Source organism: Cervus elaphus, chromosome 12 (assembly GCF_910594005.1).
Source record: "Cervus elaphus chromosome 12, mCerEla1.1, whole genome shotgun sequence".
Classification (NCBI taxonomy): Eukaryota; Metazoa; Chordata; class Mammalia; order Artiodactyla; family Cervidae; genus Cervus; species Cervus elaphus.
Window position 1 is genome coordinate 45,152,874 of NC_057826.1, and position 25,929 is coordinate 45,178,802.

At 36.5% G+C, this 25,929-nt stretch overlaps 1 protein-coding gene across 5 annotated transcripts in view; it reads left to right on the forward strand.

The window, feature by feature from the left end:
- The window catches only part of UNC13C (unc-13 homolog C), a 647,876-nt gene that overhangs the window by 154,286 nt on the left and 467,661 nt on the right, over positions 1–25,929 (forward strand). For all 5 annotated transcript variants that reach the window (XM_043920107.1, XM_043920110.1, XM_043920109.1 and 2 more), the window contains 2 exons: positions 23,226–23,248; positions 23,825–23,889. In XM_043920107.1, coding sequence (XP_043776042.1) covers positions 23,226–23,248; positions 23,825–23,889 — 88 coding nt within the window. The remainder of the gene's footprint in view (positions 1–23,225; positions 23,249–23,824; positions 23,890–25,929) is intronic.

Consider the following 25,929-nt stretch of genomic DNA (forward strand, 5'->3'; position numbering starts at 1 on the left):
ATTGGTTTGTTTAGTTTTTATGTTTTGTATAAATATTGGTAATTTATATTTTAGAAATTCGTATTTTGGTAATTTAATGTCTTTAGAAAATTACCCATTTCTTTGTTTTAGCATTGACTGACAAAGATATGTATTATGTACTCTAGCTTTTTTTTTTTTTTTATACTCTAGCTTTTAAATGTCTACTTCATCTTTGGCTATGTCTCTTTTACATAATATTGTTCAAATGGACATTACCCTTAATCGGTCTTGCTCAAGGTTTATATTACTATTAAAAACCTTTTAAAACATCTTTTTCATAGCTACATTTTCAGAAAATAATTTTGCATCATTATTTCCAATCTTTGTTATTCTGACTTACTTTCTTTGGGCTTATGCTATGATTCTTTTTAGCTTCTTGAGTTGCATTTTTTATTTCTTTTAATTTATTTAATACATTTAGTTCTGTAATCATATCATACCAGGTTTATCACACAAATACATATGTCTTTGTATGTTTGTATATGTTTAATATTATTTTAGTTATGCATATTTAATGATTTCCACCATTTTTTTCACCTCTGTAAATCTTATGGGGAAATGTTGAATGAGCTTCCAGGTGTAGGTTTTTTGTTTTTTAAATTGCTAACTCGTTGATTCCTTATGCAGTTGGAATTTATGATAACATTTTAGTGCAATGTTTTGAGATTTCTTTTGTGGCAACGTACATCATCAATTTTTATTAGTATTTTATGTGAAAAGAATAAATGTGTTTAATTTGATGTGAATTGTGAAACCACATTTGTATAGGCCTGAGATTCAGTGTTTCATGGGTAAGTTTTTTATGTCTTTGGGTGGATTGAAAACTTCCTTGTTTCTCCATTCCATTAGATAATTTTTATTTCATGCATTTATATTGTATGAGATTTTTATACTGAATTGACTTCCTGCTCTATCCAGGCAGCTCCAAAAACATTGTTTTTTTAGCTTGCTTGTGCACAGATTCTGTGATATAGGCTTAAGGTTATATTTCACTACCGCTCATGGAATTTTATCTTTATTTTCAATTTTGGTATCCTGAATCCCTACACAGTGCTTAGCACTTAGGGGGCACTCTGTCAATACTTGCTGAATGAATGAATGAAGTGTTATGATGCCCCTGTAAGGTATTTTGGCTTTTGTTCCATTCATAGTCACTGTTGAATAGCTTCTTCGTTTGTAGTTATTAGGAGATTGTTCTTCTCTCTGAGTTTGGATATGCTTTACAGTTTTAAAAATTAAGTTACTTAGCATTTGTGTATGCATGTGGAATTGTGGTATATGTGGGTCAGATAGGAGTTCCCTTCCATGTCATCTTGTTATGCCTTGTCCAGAGGACTAGTTTGGAATTTTTAGAAGAGAAAATTAAATTCTGGTCATGTTGTATATCAGTGTCTTTCTCAGAAACCACCTGCGATTCCACATTGCAATTAGGGTATAAACTCCCTAATAAGATATATGAAGACTGTCATACTATGACTCTATTCACCTACCTTTTATTTCATAGAATTCTTCACTGTCATGTTACCATGTTTCAGTCCCTATAGCTCTATATTCTTTCACAATGCCTATTAAAATTCTTTTCCCTCTGCCAAGAATGCCTTCATCTGACAAACACTTTGTTATAGTGAAAGTTTGTTATACATAAGAAACCAAAAGCCTGGAATTTAGAGTTAGAGGCTTCAGATACATGCTAGTCAAACCTTACTTTACTTATGAGAGGGAAAATTGAGGGCAGTGGAGGTCACATGTTGCCTAAATCACATTCAGATTTCCTTCTCAGAGATGCTCACACAGGAACTTCTGATGGGCTTAAACTTACATCTTGTGTGTTCTTATATGCTACAAGTTTTAGTTTCTTAGGTTCCCATGCAGCATGTTGGATAGAATAATCATGTTCACCTGATAAGTGTTTTTGAAAAAATATTTTTTTACTTTTTACTTTTTTATACTTGAATTTGAATTATATTTAGTTATTTTATTCATCTGAAACTTCATGATATGAGATATAAATAAGTATTATAAATATTTACCCTATGTCCTAAGAAACATTTATTTATTTAGAATTTTTATTGGACTATAGTTGATTTCAATGTAGTGTTTTAGGTGTACAGCAAAGTGATTGACTTATTCATATATCTATTCTTTTTAAAATTCTTTTCCCATTTATGATATTACAGAAAATTGAGCACAAGTTCCTTGCGCTATACACTAGATCCTTGTTAGTTATTTATTTTAAATATAGTAGTGTGTGTATATAAGAATCCCAGACTCCCAATTTGTCCCTACCCCACCTTTTTCATTTGGTAACCATAAGTTTGTTTTCTAAGTGTGAGTGTGTTTCTATTTTGTAAGTTCACTTGTATCATTTTTTAAATTTTCTACATATAAGGGATATCATATATTTCTTTATCTGACTTGTTCGCTTCTTATGACAATCTCTAGATGCATTCATGTTGCTGTAAATGGCATTATTTCATTCTTTTTATGAATGTGTAATATTCCAATGTATATATGTGCCACATCTTCTTGATTCCTTCATCTGTCAATGGACAGTTAGGTTTATTTCATGTCCTATCTGTTGTAAATAGCACTGCAATGGATACTGTAGTGCATGTATCCTTTCGAAGCATATTTTTCTCTGGGTATTGCCCAGGAGTGGGATTGCTGGGTCATATGGTGCTTCTGTTTTTAATTTTTCAAGGAACCTCCATACCCTTCTCCATAGTGTCTGTACCAATTTACATTCCCACCAGCAATGTAGGAGGGCTCTCTTTCCTCCATACCCTTTCCGGCATTTATTGTTTGTAGATTTCTTAATGATGGCCATTCAGACTGCTGTGAGGTAATATCTTTCTGTAATTTTTATTTGCATTTCTCTAATTAGTAATGTTGCGCATCTTTTCATCTGCCTCTTGGCCATCTGTATGTCTTCTTTAGAGAAATGTCTATGTCCTCTGCCCACTGTTTTGCATCATTCCATTATGAAAATGTTTAACTGAAGAGAGGATATTTTTTCAAAACTCTAAGTAGGACTGTATCATTTAAATGTATAGCAATATAGCCTTTCAAAATGCATAATTCTTCATTTTACAAGAACACTCCTTCTTTAAAAATTTGTCATAGTTTGTCATAGATTTAAAGTACCATGCACCTAATCCTATTTAAGGATTATACACTATATGTAGTGTAAGTGAACCAGATCTTTTCTTAAATATCTTTTCTTTCTAAAGTCTTAACAGTTTTTTAAAATATTTTATATTTTACTTCTTTTTTTTTCCATTTTGAACTTTTTATTTTGGATTGAAGTATAGCCAGTTGACAGTGTTGCAATCATTTCAGGTGAACAACAAAGGGATTCAGTCATACGTATTCATGCATCCATCTCCTCCAAACTCCCCTCCCATCTAGGCTACCACATAATACTGAGCAGAGTTCCATGTGTTGTACATAGGTCTCTGTTGGTTATCCATTTAAATATACCTGTGTGTACATGTCCATCCCTAACTCCCTAACTTTCCCTTCCCCCATCCTCTGCTTCCCAACTGTAAGTACATTCTCTGTCCATGAGTTTCTTTCTGTTTTCATTAAAATTTGTTTTATTGAAGGGTAATTGCTTTATAGAATTTTGCTGTTTTCTGTCAAACCTCAACATGAATCAGTTATAGGCATACATATATCCCCTCCCATTTGAACCTCCCTCCCACCTCCCTGCCCATCCCACCCCTCTCGGTTGATACAGAGCCCCTGTTTGAGTTTCCTGAGCCATACAGCAAATTCCTGTTGGCTATCTATTTTACGTATGGTAATGTAAGTTTCCATGTTACTCTTTTCACACATCTCACCCTCTCCTCCCCTCTCCCCATGTCCATAAGTCTATTCTCTATGTCTGTTTCTCCACTGTTACCCTGTAAATAAATTCTTCAGTACCATTTTCCTAGATTCTGTATATGTGTTTTAGAATATGATGTTTATCTTTCTCTTTCTGACTTTACTTCACTCTGTATAATAGGTTCTAGGTTCATCCACCTCATTAGAACTGACTCAAATGTGTTCCGTTTTATGGCTGAGTAATAGTCCATTGTGTGTATGTACCACAACTTTATCCATTCATCTGTCGATGGATATCTAGGTTGCTTTCATGTTCTAGCTATTGCAAATAGTGCTGCAGTGAACAATGGGATATATGTGTCTCGTTCAATTTTGGTTTCCTCAGGGTATATGCCTATGAGTGGGATTTCAGAGTCATGTGGTGGTTTTATTCTTAGTTTTTTAAGGAATCTCCATACTGTCTTCCATAGTGGCTGTATCAATTTACATTCCCACCAACAGTGCAAGAGTGTTCCCTTTTCTCCACACTCTCTCCACCATTTATTGTTTGTAAACTTTTTGATGATGGCCATTCTGACCAGTATGAGGTGATATCTTATTGTAGTTATGATTTGCATTTCTCAAATAATGAGCTATATTGAGCATCATTTCCTGTGTTAGCCATCTGTATGTCTTCTTTGGAGAAATGTCTGTTTAGGTCTTTTTCCCACTTTTTAATTGGGTTTTGTTTTTTGGGTATTGAGTTGTATGAGCTGCTTATATATTTTGGAAATTAATCCTTTGTCAGTTGTTTCATTTACTATTATTTCCTCCCATTCCGAGGGTTATCTTTTCACCTTGTTTATAGTTTCCTTTGCTATGCAAAAGCTTTTAAGTTTAATCAGGTCCCACTTGTTTACTTTTGTTTTTATTTCCGTTACTCTAGGAGGTGGGTCATAGAGGATCTTGCTTTGATTTATGTCATCGAGTGCTCTACCTATATTTTCCTCTAAGAGTTTTATAGTTTCTGGTCTTACATTTAGGTCTTTAATCTATTTTGAGTTTATCCTTGTGTATGTGTTAGGAAGTGTTCTAATTTCCTTCTTTTACATGTAGCTGTCCAGTTTCCCCAGCACCTTTTATTGAAGAGGCTGTCTTTGCCCTGTTGTATATTCTTGCCTCCTTTGTCAAAAATAAGGTACCCATAGGTTCATGGGTTTGTTTCTGGGCTTTCTATCTTGTTCCATTGATCTATATTGCTGTTTTTGTGCCAGTACCATACTGTCTTGATGTCTGTAGCTTTGTAGTATAATCTGAAATCAGGAAGGTTGATTCCTCCAGCTCCATTCTTCTTTCTCAAGACTGCTTTGGTTATTCAGGGTCTTTTGTGTTTCTATATGAATTGTGAAAATTTTTGTTCTAGTTCTGTGAAAAATGCCATTGGTAATTTGATGGGGATCGCATTGAATCTGTAGATGCATTTGGTGGTATAGTCATTTTCACAATATTGATTCTTCCTACCCAGGAACATGGAATATCACTCCATCTGTTTATGTCATCTTTGATTTCTTTCATCAGTGTCTTATAATTTTCTGTGTACAGTTCTTTTGTCTCCTTAGGTAAGTTTATTCCTAGATATTTAATTCTTTTTGTTGCAATAGTGAATGGGATTGATTCCTTAATATCTCTTCCTGATTTTTCATTGTTAGTATCTAGAAATGCAAGATATTTCTGTGTATTGATTTTGAATCCTGCAACTTTGCTAAATTGACTGATTAGTTCTAGTAGTTTTCTGATACTATCTTTAGGGTTTTCTATGTACAGTGTCTTGTCATCTGCAAACAGTTAGCTTTACTTCTTTTCTGATCTGGACTCCTTTATTATTTTTTTCTCTGATTGCTGCAGCTAGGACTTCCAGAACTGTGTTGAATAATAGTGGTGAAAGTGGACACCATTGTCTTGTTCCTGAACTTAGGGGGAATGCTTTCAGTTTTTCACCATTGAGAACAATGTTTGCTGTAGGCTTATCATTATGGCCTTTACTATGTTGAGGTAGGTACCTTCTATGCCCATTTTTTGAAGAGTTTTAATCATAAAGGGGTGCTGAATTTTGCCAAAGGCTTTTTCTGCATCTATTGAGATTATCATATGGTTTTTATCTTTCAATTTGTTAATATGGTGTATCACATGGATTGATTGGCGTATATTGAAGAATCCTTGAATCCTGGAATAAACCCAACTTGATCATGGTGTATGAGTTTTTCGATGTGTTGCTAAATTCTGTTTTGCTAAAATTTTGTTGAGGATTTTGGAATCTGTGTTCATCAGTGATATTCGCCTGCAGTTTTCTTTTTTTGTGTGTGTTGTCTTTGTCTGGTTTTGGTATCAGGGTGGTGGTGGCCTCATAGAATGAGTTTGGAAGTGTTCCTTCCTCTGTAATTTTTTTGAAATAGTTTTGAAAAGGTAGGTATTAACTCTGTCATAAATGTTTTATAGAATTCTCCTGTAAAGCCATCTGGTCCTGGGCTTTTGTTTTTTGGGAGATTTTTGATCACAGCTTGAATTTCAGTGCTTATAATTGGGTTGTTCATAATTTTTATTTCTTCCTGGTTCAGTCTTGGAAGGTTGAACTTTTCTAAGAATCTGTCTATTTTTTCCAGTTATCTATTTTATTGTCATATAGTTGTTCATAATAGTCTCTTAAAATCATTTGAATTTCTGCATTGTCTGTTGTAACCTCTCCTTTTTCATTTCTAGTTTTGTTGATTTGATTCTTTTCTCTTTTTTTCTTGATGAATCTGGCTAAAGGTTTGTCAATTTTATCTTCTCAAAGAACCAGCTTTTGGTTTTATTAATCTTTACTCTTGTTTCTTTCATTTATTTCTGCTCATATCTTTATAATTTCTTTCCTTCTACTGATTTCATGAAAAAATGGGCTCAGTAAAGGACAGAAATGGTATGGACCTAACAGAAGCAGAAGATATTAAGAAGAGGTGGCAAGAATACACAGAAGAGCTATACAAAAAATATCTCCATTGCCCAGAAAATCATGATGGTGTGATCACTCACCTAGAGCCAGACATCCTGGAATGTGAAGTCAAGTGGGCCTTAGGAAGCATCACTACGAACAAAGCTAGTGGAGGTGATGGGATTCCAGTTGAGCTATTTCAAATCCTAAAGGATGATGCTGTGACAGTGCTGCACTCAATATGCCAGCAAATTTGGAAAACTCAACAGTGGCCACAGGACTGCAAAAGGTCAGTTTTCATTCAAATCCCAAAGAAAGGAATTCCCAAAGAATGCCCAAACTATAGCACAGTTGCATTCATTTCACACGCTAGTAAAGTAATGCTCAAAATTCTCCAAGCCAGGCTTTAGCAATACGTGAACCGTGAATGTCCAGATGTTCAAGATCGTTTTAGAAAAGGCAGAACCAGAGATCAAATTGCCAACATCTGCTGGATCATCAAAAAAGCAAGAGAGTTCCAGAAAAACATCTATTTCTGCTTTATTGACTATGCCAAAGCCTTCGACTGTGTGGATCACAATAAACTGTGGAAAATTCTTCAAGAGATGGGAATACCAGACCACCTGACCTGCCTCTTGAGAAACCTGTATGCAGGTCAGGAAGCAACGGTTAGAACTGGACATGGAACAACAGACTGGTTCCAAATAAGAAGAGGAGTACGTCAGTCAAGGCTGTATATTGTCACCCTGCTTATTTAGCTTATATGCAGAGTACGTCCTGAGAAATGCTGGGCTAGAAGAAGCACAAGCTGGAATCAAGATTGTGGGGAGAAATGTCAATAACCTCAGATATGCAGATGACACCACCCTTATGGCAGAAAGTGAAGAAGAACTAAAGAGCCTCTTGATGAAAGTGAAAGAGGAGAGTGAAAAAGCTGGCTTAAAGCTCAACATTCAGAAAACTAAGATCATGGCATCTAGTCCCATCACTTCATGGCAAATAGATGGGGAAACAGTGGAAACAGCAGCTGACTTTATTTTTCTGGGCTCCAAAATTAATGCAGATGGTGATTGCAGCCATGAGATTAAAAGACACTTACTCCTTGCAAGGAAAGTTATGACCAACCTAGACAGCATATTAAAAAGCAGAGACATTACTTTGTCCATCTAGTCAAGGCTGTGGTTTTTCCAGTGGTCATGTATGGATGTGAGAATTGGACTATAAAGAAAGCTGAGTGCCGAAGAATTGATGCTTTTGAACTGTGGTGTTGGAGAACACACTTGAGAGTCCCTTGGACTGCAAGGAGATCCAACCAGTCCATCCTAAAGGAGATCAGTCCTGGGTGTTCACTGGAAGGACTGATACTGAAGCTGAAACTTCAATACTTTGGCCACCTGATGCGAAGAACTGACTCATTTGAAAAGACCCTGATGCTGGGAAAGATTGAGGGCAGGAGGAGAAGGGGATGGGAGAGGATGATATGGCTGGATGGCATCACTGACTCAAGGTACATGGGTTTGGGTGGACTCCGGGAGTTGGTGATGGACAGGGAGGCCTGGCGTGATGCAGTTTATGGGGTCTCAAAGTGTCGGACATGACTGAGCAACTGAACTGAACTAATTTTGGGGTTCTTTCTTCTTTTTCCAGTTGTTTTAGGTGTAAAGTTAGGTTGTCTATTTGATTTTCTTGTTTTTGAGGTGGGATTATATTGCTGTAAACTTCCCTCTTAAACTGCTTTTGCTACATCCCATAGGTTTTGAGTTGTCATGTTTTCATTGTCATTTGTTTCTCAATTTTTGAATTCCCTTTTGATTTCTTCAGTAACCTGTTTGTTATTTAGAAACATGTTGTTTAATCTCCATGTGTTTGTGTTTCTTACAGTTTATTTTCTTGTAATTGATATCTAGTCTCATAGCGTTGTGGTCAAAGAAGATGTTTGATATGATTTCAGTTTTCTTGAATTTACTGAGGTTTGAAATGTGACGCAAGATGTGGTCTGTCCTGGAGAATATTCCATGTGCACTTGAGAAGACGGTGTATTGTTTTGCATTGGGATGAAATGTCCTGAAGATATCGATGAGATCCATCTCATCTAATGTATCATTTAAGACTTGTATTTCCTTATCAATTTTCTGTTTTGATGATCTGTCCATTGATATGAGTGGGGTGTTCAAGTCTCCTACTATTATTGTATTACTGTCAATTTCTCCTTTTGTGTCTTAGTGTTTGTCTTAGTTATTGAGGTGCTCCTATGTTGGGTGCATAGATGTTTACAATTGTTATGTCTTCCTCTTGGATTGATCCCTTGATCATTATGTAGTGTTTTTTCTTACCTCTTGTAATCTTTATTTTAAGGTCTATTTTGTCTGATATGAGGATTGCTACTCCACCTTTCTTTTGCTTCCCATTTACATGGAATATATTTTTCCATCCTCTCACTTTCTGTTTATATGTATACTTGGGTCTGTAGTGGGTTTTTTGTAGATAGCATATATATGGGTCTTGTTTTTGTATCCATTCAGCCAGCCTGTGTCTTTTGTTTGGAGCATTTAATCCATTTACATTTAAAGTAATTATTGATATATATGTTCTTATTGCCATTTTCTTAATTGTTTGGGGTTGACTTTGAAGATCTTTTTTTCTTCTCTTGTATTTCTTGACTACATAAGTCCTTTTAAAGCTGGTTTGGTGGTACTCAATTTTCTTTTTTTTTTTTTTTTGGTACTCAATTTTCTTAACTTTTGCTTGTCTGAAAAGCTTTTTATTTATTTCTCCATCATTTTTGAATGAGATCCTTTCTGGGTACAGTACTCTTGGTTGTAGATTTTTTCCCTTTCAGTACTTTAAATATATCCTGCATTCCCTTCTGGTTTGCAGAGTTTCTGCTGAAAGATCAGCTGTTAAGCGTGTGGGATTTCCCTTTTATGTTACTTGTTGCTTCTTCTATGATGCTTTTAATATTCTTTCTTTCTGTTTAGTCTTTGTGAGTTTGGTTAGTATGTGTTTTGATGTGTTTCTCCTTGGGTTTATCCTGTATGGGACTGTTTTTATCTCTTAGACTTGGTTGACTATTTCCTTCTCAATGTTGGGGAAAATTTCAATGATAATCCCTTCAAATTTTTTCTCATACCCTTTCTTTTTTTCTTCTTCTTCTGGAACCCCTATGATCCAAATGTTGGTGCATTTGATATTGTCCAGAGGTCTCTGAGACTGTCCTCAGTTCTTTTCATTCTTTTTACTTTAGTCTACTTTTCAGAAGTTATTTCCACCATTTTATCTTCCAGCTCACTGCTTCTTTCTTCTTCTTCAGATATTCTGCTATTGATTCCTTCTAGAGTATTTTTAATTTCAGTAATTATGTTGTTTGTCTCTGTATGTTTATTCTTTAATTCTTCTAGGTCTTTGTTAATTAAGTCTCACATTCTCTCCATTTTGTTTTCAAGGTTTTTGATCATCTTTACTATCATTATTCTGAATTCTTTTTCAGGTGGTTTGCCTGTTTCCTCTTCATTTATTTGGACTTTTGCATTTCTAGTTTGTTCCTTCATTTGTGTAGTATTTCCCTGCCTTTTCATTATTTATTTTTTAACTTATTATGTTTGAGGTCCCCCTTTCCCAGGCTTCAAGGAAAGTTGAATTCTTTCCTTGAAGAAGGTTGAATTCTTTCTTCATGTTGGTTTCTGCCCTCCTAAGGTTGGTCCAGTGGTTTGTGTAAGCTTTGTATAGGGTGAGATTTGTGCTGAGTTTTTATTTGTTTTTCCTTTGATGGGCAAGGCTGAGTGAGGTGATAATTCTGTCTGCTGATGATTGAGTTTGTCTTTTTGTTTTGTTTGTTGTTTAGATGAGGCATCCTGCACAGGGTCCTACTGGTGGTTGGGTGATACCCAGTCTTGTATTTGAGTACTTTCCTTTTTGTGAGTTTTCACTATTTGATACTCCCTAGGGTTAGTTCTGTTAGTAGTCTGGGGTCTTGGAGTCAGTGCTCCCACTCCAAAGGCTCAGGGCTTGGTCTCTGGTCAGGAACAAAGATTCCAGAAGTGGTTTGTGATGGTATTAAGTGAGATTAAAACAAATATCCAAAACGAGAGACCAAAGATGAACTCCAGACAAATGGTAGTTAAAAATCAGGCAAATAGTAATTAAAATATTGGAATATACACATATACATATACACTCATCAGCAAAGTGAAAGCAGTCCAGCATAAATACAGTAGATTGACCCAGCAACCAAAGGAAATAAAAAATTATATTTACCAGTTAAGAACAAAACTAAATAAATCATAAACTGGAAAGTAAACTAAAGCAAGATGCCGAGTGGAGAATAAAGCAATGAAAACAAAACTAATAGATAAGTTGAAAGGAAAGGAAAGAAAGAAAAGAAAGAATAGATATACAAAGTTAAATAGAGGTAGATAGATTTATATCCATTAAAGGTTAACTGCAATTGAAAAAGAACAGTAGGAAAGGCAAAGAAAGGAATAAATGTAGAAAAAATGTAATAGGTTTAAAAAAATAAAATTATAAAAAAGAGAAAAGAAAAAAAACTCCATAGAACTGCAAAAGCCCAACATAGAGGCAGAGGTTTATAACAACAATAAAAAATGAGACTGAGAAAAATGAAAAATGAGACTGAAAAAAAAATTAAGCTCGAAAGCTTAATTGGATTTCTTAGTGCCAATAAAATTGACAACTACAACGGGGGGAGGGGGTGGGGAAAAAAAAGGAAAAAATTCCAAAAGAATCTACAGAAGGAGTCAAAAAATAAGAATAATAAATGTTTTTATTGAATCACTGCTATGAGAGTCCTTTCCCTCGCTGGGAATCACAGTCCACCTTACCTCCCTAGGAGGAGGCAGCTTACCTGCTGTTGCGGCAGCTCAGATTCTAATCTGGTCTCACTCCTGTGTGTCTTGCCTCCAAGGTCCACAGCTCTCAGAACGAGTGCATTTTCTTTTTTGGGAGCTCTCAGTGGCTTTTTATATATTCCGTAGACACAGAGTCTGCCTAGTTGATCGTGTGTATTTAATCTGCAGCTTGTACAGCTGCTGGGAAGGTTTTGGGTCTTCTTCCTTAGCCACACTGCTCCTGGGTTTCAGCTGTGGTTTTTTTCCCACCTCTACATGTGGGTTTGCTCCTGAGCCGCCCTGGAGGATTTGCTCCTGTGAGGGCCAGTTATGGAGGTGATGCAGCAGTTTGGGTCACAGGGGTTCTGGCAGCACCAGGTACTCAGGGGAGTTGGCGGCTAGGGCAGCAGGAAATACAGTGGCCTAGAAGGGTATGGCAACCAGTGTTGGCCAATACACTCCAGTAGTCTTGCCTGGAGGACCCCCGTCCCTGACAGAGAAGCCTGACAGGCCACTCTGCTGCTGCTGCTGGTAAGTCGTTTCAGTCGTGTCCGACTCTGTGCGACCCCATAGACGGCAGCCCACCAGGCTCCGCCATCCCTGGGATTCTCCAGGCAAGAACACTGGAGTGGGTTGCCATTTCCTTCTTCAGACAGGCCACTCTACGGGGTTGCAAAGGGTCGGACAGGACCGAAGTTGACCCTGCATGCATAGACGCAAGGCTTTTTTTCCCTGTGGCAGCTCTGCCCCAGTGAGATTTGAGCGCAAAGACGGCGCAACTGCTTGGCTTGCGGAGACCCTGGCGCTGCCGAGTGTGCTGGGACATGGACTGCCTCCGCCACAGGAGATGTGGCCCTAACAGTCTTTTTTTGAGCCTCTTGTAGCTGGCCATCAGAAGGCTGCTTTTGCCAGACTTTCTCCATAGTTCCTCCCATTCAGGCACTTGAACTAAGTTCGAGGGAACTTAGAGGGTTCCCCTGTCTAGGATCCTTCTCTGTTGTTCAGCATGTCAGGCACATCGAGGGGCCCCCTGGGTGGGGTCCCACTCTGTATTTCAGCACATCAGGCACTTAAAGGGGCCCCCTGGGTGGGGTCCCACTCTGTATTTCAGCACATCAGTCACTTAAAGGGACCCCCTGGGTGGGGTCCCACTCTGTATTTCAGCACATCAGGCACTTAAAGGGACCCCCTGGGTGGGGTCCCACTCTGTATTTCAGCACATCAGGCACTTAAAGGGGCTCCCTGGGTGGGGTCCCACTCTGTATTTCAGCACATCAGGCACTTAAAGGGGCCCCCTGGGTGGGGTCCTTCTCTGTAGTTCAGTGTCTCAGGCGTTTGATGAGCCAGCCTCTCTATTGTTCAGCTGGCATGTGGGGAGAGAAAGACTATGGTGATGGCTCCAACCCCTATACGTGACTCAGCAGTATTGCCTTGCTTCCATGGCTGCCTGGCTTTCCTCCACCAGCATTTCCCGCCAGGATCTCCTCCCTCACATTTCCTCAGTCCGCTCCTCTGCATTCAACAGCAGCCCTCACCCTGGGATTGCTCCACAGTCGCTAAACTCCAGCTCCCAGCCGCTGCACCTTCCAGGGGTCCAGTGTTCCTGCCTGGATTGTGTATGGCTATCGCAAGGACTGTCTAATTCTCATTCTGTTTCAGTTCAGTTCAGTCGCTCAGTCGTATCCAACTACTTGTGACCCCATGAACCGCAGCACGCCAGGCCTCCCTGTCCATCACCAACTCCCAGAGTCCACCCAAACCCATGTCCATCGAGTTGGTGATGCCATCCAACCATTTCATTCTCTGTCATCCCCTTCTCCTCCTGCCCTCAATCTTTCCCAGCATCAGGGTCTTTTCAAATGAGTCAGCTCTTCGCATCAGGTGGCCAAAGTATTGAAGTTTCAGCTTCAGCATCAGTCCTTCCAGTGAACACCCAGGACTGATTTCCTTTAGGATGGACTGGTTGGATCTCCTTGCAGTCCAAGGGACTCTCAAGAGTCTTCTCCAACACCACAGTTCAAAAGCATCAATTCTTCAGCACTCAGCTTTCTTTGCAGTCCAACTCTCACATCCATACATGACCACTGGAAAAACCATAGCCTTCACTAGATTGACCTTTGTTGACAAAGTAATGTCTCTGTTTTTTAATATGCTCTCTAGGTTGGTCATAACTTTCCTTCCAAGGAGTAAGCGTCTTTTAATTTCATGGCTGCAGTTACCATCTGCAGTGATTTTGGAGCCCAGAAAAATAAAGTCAGCCACTGTTTCCACTGTCTCCCCATCCATTTCCCATGAAGTGATGGGACCCGATGCCATGATCTTAGTTTTTCCATTCCATTTAGGCTGTCACTTATCAGCTGTTTCGCTCTCAGCCTTGAATGTTTCTCCTCTGCCTCAGATAGTTACCCTGATGTGGGGATTGGACCATTGCTTCAGTTTCCCCACCCGCAGGTGGGGAAAGTCCAGTCCTACTGACAGTCCTGTTTCCCCCCACTAGTTCCTCATCCTATCAAGTTTTGCATTTGTTCTATATATTCTTTTCCGCTGGTCAGGTACTCCTGTCCACTCTGAGCTGGTGTTCTGCATATACTTCTGTGTCTGAAGGTATATTCCTGATGTATCCATGTAGAGAGATGTACTCCACTTCCATCTACTCCTCTGCCATCTTGTTCTCTTCTTTCTGTTTAAGTAACTTCATTTGTATCATTTCTTTCTAGATTCCACATATAGGAGATGTCAGATCATATTTCTCCTCCTCTGTTTGACCTACTTCACTGGGTCTGGCAATCTCTAAGTCCAAATCCTCTGCCCATTTTTTGATTGGATTGTTTGGTTTTTTGCTTTTTTTTTATATTGAGTCACATGAGCTGTTTATAACTTTTGAAAATTATTCCCTTGTTGGTCACATCATTTGCAAGTATTTTCTCCTGTTCTGTGGGTTGTCTTTTCATTTTGTTTATGGTCTTTGCTGTGCAAAAGCTTTTATCTTTAATTAGGTCCCATTTGTTTATTTTGTTTTTATTTCCATTAGTCTAGGAGGTGGGTCAAAAAATGTTTTGCCGTGATTTATGTCCAAGAGTGTTCTGCCTGTTTTTCTCTAAGTGTTCTATATTCTCCAGTCTTATATTTAGGACTTAAATCCATTTTGAGTTTATTTTTGTGTGTGGGAGTAGAGAATATTGTAATTTCATTCTTCTATATGTAGCTCTCCAGCTTTCCCAGAACTATTTATTGAAAAGACTACTCTCTTTCCATTGTATATTCTTGCCTCTTTTGTCATAGATTAGGTGACTGTAAGTACATGGGTTTATCTCTGGGCTTTCTGTCCTGTTCCACTGATCTGTGTTTCTGTTTTTATGTCATTACCAGTGTTTTGATAACTATAGCTTGTAGTGTAGCCTGAAGTCAGGGCACCTGATATCTCCAGCTCCACAAGACTTCTTTCACAAAATTGCTTTGGATATTTGGAGTTTTTCATGTTTCCATATAAATTTTGGGCTTCTCTGGTAGCTCAGAAGGTAAAGAATCTGCCTGCAATACAGGAGATCCAGGGTCAGTGCCTGGGTCAGGAAACTCCCCTGAAGAAGGAAATGGCAGCCCACTCCAATATTCTTGCCTGGAGAATCTCACCAACAGAGGAACCTGGTGGGCTGCAGTCCATGGGGTCACAAAAAGTCAGACACAACTGAGCAGCTAACACTATAAATTTAAGACTTTTTTTGTCCTAATTTTGTGGAAAATGCCATTGTAATTTGATAGGGATTGCACTGAATCTTTAGATTACCTTGGGTAATATAGTCATTTTGACAATATTGATTCTTCAAATTGAACAACATGGTATATCTTTTCATCTGTTGTGTCATCTCTTATTTATTTCATCATTGTTTTATAGCTTTTGAAGTATAGGTCTTTTGCCTCCTTGGGTAGGTTTATCCTTAGGTATTTGATTATTTTTGATGCATTAGTGAGTGGAATTATTTCTTTAATTTCTGTTTCTGACCTTTCATTGTTCATGTTATAAATGCAACAGGTTTCTTTGTTTTGTATCCTGCAAGTTTACTTAATTCATTGATAAGCTCTAGTACTTTTCTGGTAGCATCTTTAGAATTTTCTAAGTATAATGTCATGTCATCTGCAAGCAGTGACAGTTTTACTACTTTTCCAATTTGTATTCCTTTCTTTCTTTTCCTTCTCTGATTCCCATGGCTAGGACTTCCAAAACTATGTTGGAAAAAGTAGCAAGAGTGGACATCCTTGTCTTGTCCCTGATCTTAGAGCAAATGTTTTCAGCTTTTCACCTTTGACTGATGTTGGCTGTAAGTTTGTTATACATGGTCTTTGTTATATTGAGGTATATTTCCTCAATGCCTACTTTCTGGAGCTTTCATCATAAATGGGTGCTGAATTTTGTCAAGTTTATTTTTTTCTCCATCTATTGAGATGGTTATATGGTTTTTAGTCTTTAATTTGTTAATGTGGTGTATCACACGTACTGATTTGCAGATACTAAAAAATCCTTGCATCCCTGGGATAAATCCCACTTCTCTGTGGTGTATGATCCTTCAAATGCATTGCTGCGTTTGGTTTGCTAGTATTTTGTTGAGAATTTTTGAATCTGTATTCATCAGTGATACTGACCTGTAGTTTTCTTTTTTGTAGTATCTTTGTCTTTGATTTCAAGGTAATGATGGCCTCAAAGAATGAGTTTGGGAGTGGTCTTTTTTGTAATATTTTGAAAAGGATAGGTGTTAATTCTTCTGGAAACATTTTATAGAATTTTCCTGTGAACCCAGTCTGGTTCTGAACTTTTGTGTGAGCTTTTTATTCACAGTTTAAATTTCTGTCCTTGGATTGTCTATTAATATTTTCTATTTCTTCCTGGTTCAGTCTTGGAACATTGCATCTTTCTAAGAATTTGTTCATTTCTTCTAGGTCATCCCTTTTATTAGCATATAGTTGCTTGTAGTATTCTCTTTTAACCCTTTGTATTTCTGTTGTGTCAGTTGTAACTTTTCCTTTTTAATTTCTAATTTTATTAATTTGAGTGCTCTCTTTTTGTTTCTTGCTTAGGCTAGCTATAAGTGTATCAATTTTGTTTATCTTTTCTAAGAACCAGGTTTTAATTTATCTATCTTATTGTTTTCATCATCACTATTTCAATTTTTTCTGCTCTGATCTTTATGATTTCTTTTGTTCTACTATCTTTGGCTTTGGTTTGTTATTCCTTCTTTAGTTGCTTTAGGTGTAAGTTGTTTATTTGTAATTTTTCTCATTTTCTGAGGTAAGAGTGTATTGCTATAAACTTCCCCTTTCAAACTGCTTTTGCTGGATTCCTTAGGTTTTGGAATGTCATGATTTCATTTTTATATAACTCAAGGTATTTTATATTTTGATTTCTTCAGTGATCCATTGATTGTTTAGTACCATATTGTTTAGCCTCCCTGTATTTGTTTTTTTACAGATTTTTCATGTAGTTGATTTCAAATCTCTTAACATTGTGGTCGGAAAAGATGCTTGATCTGATTTCAACTTTCTTAAATTTAATGAGGCTTGCTTTGTGGCCCAGCATGTGATTAACTCTGAAGAACATTCTATGTACACTTAGTATATTCTGCTGCTCTTGTATGGAATTCTCTGTAAATATCAGTTAAGTCTTTGTTGTCTCATGTGTCATTTAAGACCTCTGTTTCCTTATTGATTTTCTTTCTGGATGATCTGTTCATTAATGAAAGTGGGGTGTTGTTTATAAAGTTTCCACTATTATTGTGTTACTATTGATTTCTTCTTTTATGGCTATTAGTTTTTGCCTTATATTTTGGGGTGCTCCTATATTGGGTATGTGTATATTTGCAATTGTTATATCTTAGATTGATCATTTGATCATCATGTGATATCCTTCTTTGTTTCTTGTGAACAGTCTTTAAAGTCTATTTTGTTTCATATGAATATTGCTACTCCAGCTTTCTTTTGATTTCCATTTGCATGGAATATATTTTTACATCCCCCACTTTCAGTCAGTGTCTGTCCCTAGAGTTGAAGTGGGTTTCTTGTAGACAGCATACATGCAGGTCTTGTTTTTGTATCCATTCAGCCAATCTGTCTTGTGGTTGGAGCATTTACATTTAAGGTAGTTAGAGATACTTGTGTTATTATTGCCATTTTGTTAATTGTTTTGGATTTATTTTGTAGGTCCTTTTTCTTCCCTTCCTCTTTTATTCTCTTGTGATTTGATGACTGACTTTAGCATTGTATTTGGATTTCTTTTCATTTTTGTTTTGATTATATAATGTAGATTTTTGGTTTGAAGTTACCATGAGGTTTTGATATAGCAACCTATATATATAAACATAATTGCTTTTTAAGTTGCTGTTCTCTTAATTTCAAATGCAGTTCCAATATTCTGCATTTGTACTCTTCTCATGATTACTGATTTTGTTATCATATTTGTGTTTGGATGATTTTCTGCCTTTATGTTTACCGTTACTGGTGAAATTTTCTATTCATTATTTTCTTGTTTCTAGTTGTGGCCTTTTCTTTTCTAACTGGAGAATGTCCCTTAGCATTTGTTGCAAAATTAGTCTGGTGGTTCTGAAGTCTCTTTATCTTTCGTTTTTCTGTAAAGCTTTTGATTTCTCTATGAATTCCAAATTAGAGCCTTCCTTGGTAGAGTATTTATACTTTATATATATTGTGTCAATCCCTTCTGGCCTGTAGAGTTTCTGCTGAAAAAAAATCAGCTGATATCATTATGGAAATCCCCTTGTATGATATGTTGCTTTCCCTTGTTAATTTTATTATTTTCTCTTTGGCTTTAATTTTTATCGACTTGATTACCATGTCTCTCAGGATGTTTCTCTTTGGGCTTTTCCTGCCTGGAACTCTGTGCTTCCTGGACTTGGGTTTATGTTTCATTTCCTATGTTAGGGAAGTTTTCAGCTGTCATATCTTCAAGTATTTTCTCAGATCCTCTCTGTCTCTCTTCTCATTTTGACCCTGCCATAGTGGTGCATTTAATGTTGTCCCAGAGGTCTCTGAGACTGTCCTCATTTCTGTAAATTCTTTTTTATTGATTCTGTTCTGCAGCAGTGGTTTCCACCATTTAATCTTCTAGCTCACTCATTTTCCTGCTTTGTGTATTCTGCTATTGATTCCTTATAGTGTTTTTCATTTCAGTTATTATTCATCTCCATTTGTTTGTTCTTTCAATCTTCTAGCTCTTTGTTAAACATTTCTTGCATCTTCTCAATATGTGCCTTTCTTTCCTCAATATTTTGGATCACCTTTAGTATCATTACTCTGATTTTTTTTTTTCCCCCCAGGTAGATAGCCTGCCTTCAGTTCACTTGGTTGTTCTTCTGGAGTTTCATCTTGTTCTTTCATCTTGGACACATTTCTTCTGCTGTCTCATTATGTGTAACTTTCTGTGATTGTAGTGTTCATTCCTCAGGCTGCAAGGTTATAGTTGTTCTTGCTTCTGCTGCCTGCCTCCTGGCGGATAAGGCTGGTCTAAGGGGCTTGTGCTGGCTTCTGGTGGGAGGAACTGGTTCCTGCCCACTGGTGATTGGAGCTTGGCCTTGTTCTTCTGGTGGATAGAGCCATGTCAAGGGCTATGTTTATCAAGCAGCTGTGGGCTCAGGAAGACTCTAGTCAGCCTTTCTCCTGAGGAGTGGGCTGTTTTCCCAGCCTGTTGGTTGTTTGGTCTGAATCATTTCAGCCTTAAGGCTATTGGGTGGGCCAGGTCTTGGTGAGAAAATGGTGACCTTCTGGAGGGCTCTTGCCAATGAGTACTCTTCAGAACTACTGCCAGTGGTATCTTTCTCACTGCAGAAAGCCTCGCCCCACCCCACCGCGAACCTCTGCCGGAGACCCTTCAGTGCCAGCAGGTAAATCTGGCTCAGGCTTTTATGAACTGCCTTTTCTCCTGGGGCCTGGTGCACATGAAATCTTGTGCATGCCCTCCAGGAGTAGTTTCTGTTTCTCTCAGACCTGTGGAATTCCTTTGATCAAACACTACTGGTCTCCAAAGTCAGATATTCTGAGGATTCTTCTTTCTGATCATAGGCCTCCAGGCTGGGGTGCCTGATGTGAACCCTGTGGGAGAACCTCTGTGATATAGCTGTTTTCTAGTTTGTGGGTCTGCCACCTGGCAGATATGGGTTTGACTTTATTGTGATTGCACCCCTCCTATCATCTCATTGTGGCTTTTTCTTTATCTTTGGATATAGGATATATATAGGTAGATTCCAGTGTTTTTGTTTTCTTCTCAGTGATTGTTCAGCAGTTCTTTGTAGTTTTGGTATTTTGGTGAGAGGGGGAGAACTCGGGTCTTTCTACTCTGCCATCTTGTTTACACCTCCCTAAGCCTGGCGTGCTGCGATTCATGGGGTTGCAAAAAGTCAGACACGACTGAGCGAATGAACTGAACTGAAGCACCATTTTAGTAACTAGTGTTTTTTATTTCCTTGATTGCAATATGTCCTCTCTTATTCACTAAATTCTTATGTATAAGGGTGTATTACTTAGCTATACTGTATGTTTTGGTGGTGGTTGTTGGTGGTTTAGTTGCTAAGTCGTGTCTGACTCTTACAGCCCCATGGACTGTAGCCCACCAGGCTCCTCTGTCCGTGGGATTTTCCAGGCAAGGATACTGGACTGGATTGCCATTTCCTTCTCCAACTTTATGTTTTACTAATCTTTTATTCTATTTTGCCAGGATGATATTTTAGCTGTTAAAGACTTTAATATGTGTGTAATCCATCCTCATTAATCACCTTTAAAAAAACTTACATGTCAAACAAACAAAAAAAATTACATGTTTTTACTTGTTTGTTAACCTAGTTACACTTAAAATAGGATAATTTCAAGTTACAACAACTTGCCATTAGGATTTAACTATTAAATCTGTAAATCTGTTAGAAAATAATTCACCCTCCCTATATCAAAAGATGAAATAATAATTTTTTAAAACAGATTTTTAAATATTTCAGTAAAGTGGTATAGCTTATGTAAGGTTGTACATTCTGTGCTCAGCAAATGTTTACTAGACATCTCTTATGTTTCAGGAATGTAATGGGAGTTTAAAAAGTTAAACTATCACTGAGGCATTGTCTAGAAGGATTTCAGATGAAGAAACTGAGAAAAGTTGAGGATTAGCCAAGGGGAATATGCACTGTATAGTACTTATGTATAAAGATCATGAATCCCTGAAAAGTGATAAGTTTCCAGGAAAGGGGTTATGTTTCAACTGAGTTTTGAAGACTGAGAGGCAGTTAGCTGGATAATGAAAGTGATAACTTGTTTTAGGGGAAAGAAACTGAAAATGCAAAGGCTCACACTTAAAAGAGCATGGGATGAAAACTAAATAGCAAAGATTTACTTGTGGCCAAAGTATAGGATGTGAATCAGGACTGGTGAGCCATGAATTTGCAGTAGACAAAGATCTTTTTTTCTCAAGTGGGCAATGGGTGAAATTAGTGGGTTTTTAAAAGAGAATGGAGATGATCATATTTCCATTTTAGAAAGGTTTTAAAGGGGATAAGAAAGGAGTCAAAGTGAACAAAATTGGTTAATTGATAATTAATAAAAATATGTATTCAGTGAAAATATGAATGAACACTGAATGAAACAATGAATGAAAAGTTAATGAATTACTACAGTTAGCAGCTGAAAATTAATAACTTTTGTAAGATTACCCTTATTCAGTCAAATGTGATCGATATAGAAGCCAGTTAGAATGGGGGACTATTTCAAAATACTAGATATATGAAATCAGACTTAATATCATTGTTTCCCAAACTAGCTATTGCTAGTTAGTAGGAAATACCATAATGTTGTTATTTGATGTGTTGGTTATTTATTCATTTGCTGTCTATTTGATTAATCATAATAGTTTTCCAGGAAGTTTGGTTTGACTTGTTTTCAGTGTATAATACTATAATTCTGAAAAATAAAAACTTCGTATTTTACCTTCCAGCATTTATGTTCTTTATTTCTGTTTTACTCTATTGGTTAGGATTTATGGAAATAAAATATTGTAGTGGACATTTTTGCCTTTTAATAACAGGGATATCCTAATATTTTACACTTAAGTTGATTCTGAAAGACATTTTTCAGCATATGAAACAACTCATTCCAGTCTAAGTAGGTTAAAAATTATTTGGAAGGTTTTGAAATTTTATCAAATAGCTTGTATGCTCCTACTTAAAAGCAGATATGTATTTTATGATCAGTTGATGTCATTTTATAGTAGTCAATGATTTTTAAATCATGCTTTTGAAAATCTTCATGGCTATGATATTTTATTCTTCTGATACAGTGCTGAATTTTATTTTCTGTATTTTGTGAAGTATTTAAAATATTTATGGCCATATTGCTTTATTATTTTAAATTGTGCCTACTGTGCTTTATATTCAAAGATATAACCATGGGATAGTGTAAAATCTTCAAAATATTACACAAAAATATTTAGTTATGGTAACTGGTTCATATTTCATGGGTCAAGAAAACAAATAATTTCAGATTTTTATCAATAAAAATCATCATTGAATTACATGTCCTTGAGCAAATCGTTCTCTCTCTGGGACTCATCTGTGAAAATAAGGGGTCTGGGATATAAGAACTGTAAGGTTCTTAGAACTCCAGTTCTAGCTTTCTGCAAACTTGTATTCACATGGAAATCCCTCTGGCTTTATGCTAAAAAACAGTAACATTGTGTAATTTAGAAATGGGCCATGCTATGATGACCCTTGAAAATTTAGACTTGAGTTTCAAAAAGAAACAAAAAATTTGAAAAATCACAAGTCCATCACTCATCTAGTTAGGCCCATGAGCAGTTGAAACTGAGAAATACTGACTTTGTGATTTTATCCTAAGTTATACTGGAGAACCATGGACCAACCATCCCTCACTGTTTTGTTCAACTTACTTGAAACGTTGAATCCAAAGAGCAGCAGATGGGGAGTCAGAAGCCCTGGATTTATATCACTCTGTAATTTGGTGGTTTGGGAATCTTAAGTCATTTAACCCCTTCAGGCATCAGATTTCTTATTTGCAAGGTGAAATATACTTAATCTTTTAGTTCTAAAGTTCTATGATATGAGAAGCAATAAATAATCCCATAATAAAAATTCTTTAATTTGTATAGTCACCTGGGGTTTACTTTCACATATATTGATCTTAATTGATCCTCTTCACAAAGTTAGGAGGCAAAAAGCAAAGTATTAGTTATTAATTATTATTTCAGAGTTAGGTCTAGACTCCAGACCATTTGGTAGTTTGCCCAGTGTGCTTAGCAAGTAGTGGAGTCCCAGCTGGAGCCTAGGCATTCTGATACTTCAACTGTTCTTTTCTTTTAATGACACATTGTCTTTTGTTAAGCTCTGTAATCACCCTTTTATACTTTTCAAGCATTCTGGCACATTTTCCAACTCATTAAATTGCAGGGACCAGCTATCCTTCTTCCCTTGGGGTTCATTTATAATTTTAAACTATATAACATTAACACTTTGTTCATGTATATGTTTAAATGATTTCTTGAAAAGTACTCCATCTAACATTTATTCCTTCTTTTCCTGATTCTCTTTCAGATAGCAGTTCTGTGGATGAAAAGGTTTTAAATCATACTTTTTCTTCCCTGCTGAGGGATCTTGTCTTTTTGTACATGTTTGTTTGTGACATATTAGACCTGTTTTGGTTCTTCGGTTTTAGTTGTGAACTGTGCATGTTATCCCAGCTTTCCATTCATTGGTTGTCCTTTAAGTGTGCCCCAATCTGTTGCTTTTATGAAGAGATAACACCTTGCCAGCTTCGCTTACTATAGCTTACACTTGCCAACCTAGGGGTCTGCTACTGTCAAACGCAGCATCTGTTGTTAAGTCTGGTGAATCATGATCTCTCTGACTGATTCATGATCTTCACTGCACATACCAAGTTTTAAGGGCAAATGGTATTGGAATATGATATTTTCCTTGACTCTGCCAGTGCTTTTGTTTGAATGCTGACAGCTAATTTCAAAACCTCCACCCATAAAAACACAGTAGCTTTGACTTGGAGCTGACCCTGCTTAGCATCTGTCATACTAGGTGTTACGTGTCTAGTGCAGTTGACGCGTGTTCCAAATTCATGTGTACATAGCTATAGGATGCTAAAAGTCTGTTTCTTTTGTTTCTCTCCATTTTCATTTAAGGCTCGGATAGTAAGTGGCAATGATGTGGATGCTTCCAAATTCTCTGCACTACAGGCCTTTGGTGGGTGAGTACATTCATAACCTTCCTAATTCATTCCATTCATCAATGTTTCTTGGCTGTGCTCTCAACATAGGTATTTTGAGTGCAGAATGTTGCCTGATGGTATAATTAGCTTGCCTTGCTGTTGCTTTCTTCTTGCAGTAAAATAGTTTTATGGTGCTTTTTAAAAAGTATATAGATTTGTGTATATTTAAGTTTAATTATGAATAAATGTATCTGTATATAAAGAAGAAAATTGAAATCACCTAGCCAGAATAGATCATTCCATAGACAAGACATAACCATATAATTTTAATTACTAGTACAGTTAATACAGTGTTTTGATATGCTTGTTTGCACTTAATGACATTTGCATGAGAATATCTTTCTGTTTCAATAAGTCAATCAATGTAATCATTTTCTGCAATTGCATTTGATGGGTGTATAAAAGTATTTAAAATGTGACCACAAAATAATGTGTTAATTATATTTTCTATGTAAAACACTTAACAAAGATCTACTTTAATGCCCCTAAAGATACAATTTGGCTCATGTGTTGTTAGGCCTTTTTCTGTGTGCTTGCATATACATGCATATATATATCCATATATACATGAATATACATATATGTTGTATATATTTTTATAGAATAAATAGTTTTGTATATCCCTGTACATTGAACATAAATGCCAACACACGGCCATTCTATAAATAAACAGTAACTTAGTGTTCATTTAATAGTGGGTATCATCATAGTTGTTTCATAAATAATGACTCATTTGTTCTTTACAATGGCTCTTTGAGGTAAGTACTATTTTGACCACCATATATATAGCAGTTAAAAAAAAAAAGGACATTTCTCTTCGTACAGCTAGTAAGTAGCAAAGTGAGTGTTCAAACCCAGTTAGTTCCAGAGTCTGTGACCTTAATCAGTAATACTGTCCTTCATCTTCAACTTGTGGGTTTCTCTTTCCTTACCTTTTCTTTTTTACTGCTTGACAACATATTAGTACTTTGGAAAACTTTCCACCTCATTATTTATACGTAATGGAAATTTTTCAAAATATTTATATAATATTTGTTCATTCTTATATTAATTTTTCCAGAATATTTCTAAGCATCATTATTGTAAATGATACTAGAACAGACGTATAATCAGTTTTCAAAGTGTAGTGTGTGGACCAAAGCTTATGCACACGATAAATAAATTGTTTTTTAAGTATTGCAATTTGAACACATCTGTGTATAATAGAAATAGAAGCAAAATTTAGATATATGTTTTAGGTTGCGGCAAAGAAATAGTCTCAGTTATGTTTTATAGTATTTTCATTCCTTTAAAACGAATCTTGGTAAGTAACATCCACATGCTATTTACTGTAACCCATATGAAAAATTTTGTTTCAATTTTAAAGCTCCAACATAATAAAATCATTTTATTTGGATTTTTCAAATAAGTAAGATATTTGCTATATATACAGTCCTTTTGATGCTCTTTAAATACATGAGGAATTGCATTTATATTGGAATATCACAATAATTTAAATCTGTTATGAAAACTGACTGTGGCAAAAGCTCACTATGGATTAGTTATAGAAAAGTCAGGTAGTAAATGGATTATCCTCTCCGCACTAAACCATATATACTTTCTTTAATTACTAAAAAGTGACAGTGTGATACATCAAGTAGAAGTATTTATCTTAGAAAATAAGTTGAATTTCAATTTAATTTTGGAAAAAAATTGTATGTCATAGTCTTAGAGACTTATCTGAGTTTATGATATTACAGTTCTTGCAGTTCCTACCTTCCTGTGGCATTCATCACTTAATAACAACTTGCTTTCCTATCTCACGTCTGAATATGGACTTTCATCATTGTCAGTGCAAAAGAGTTAGTCTACCTAAATGTTTTGTTAAGTGTATGCTGTGTAAATGTCTAGCTACAATAGTTCATCTTTGCATTTTGATCCTTTCCACATTATTTTTCTAGAAACGTCCTCCTTCATGGACTTAGCAAGGGATTTTGGAAATATGGCGGTATGGGAAAGGGGTGATAATTTTTAGTCATC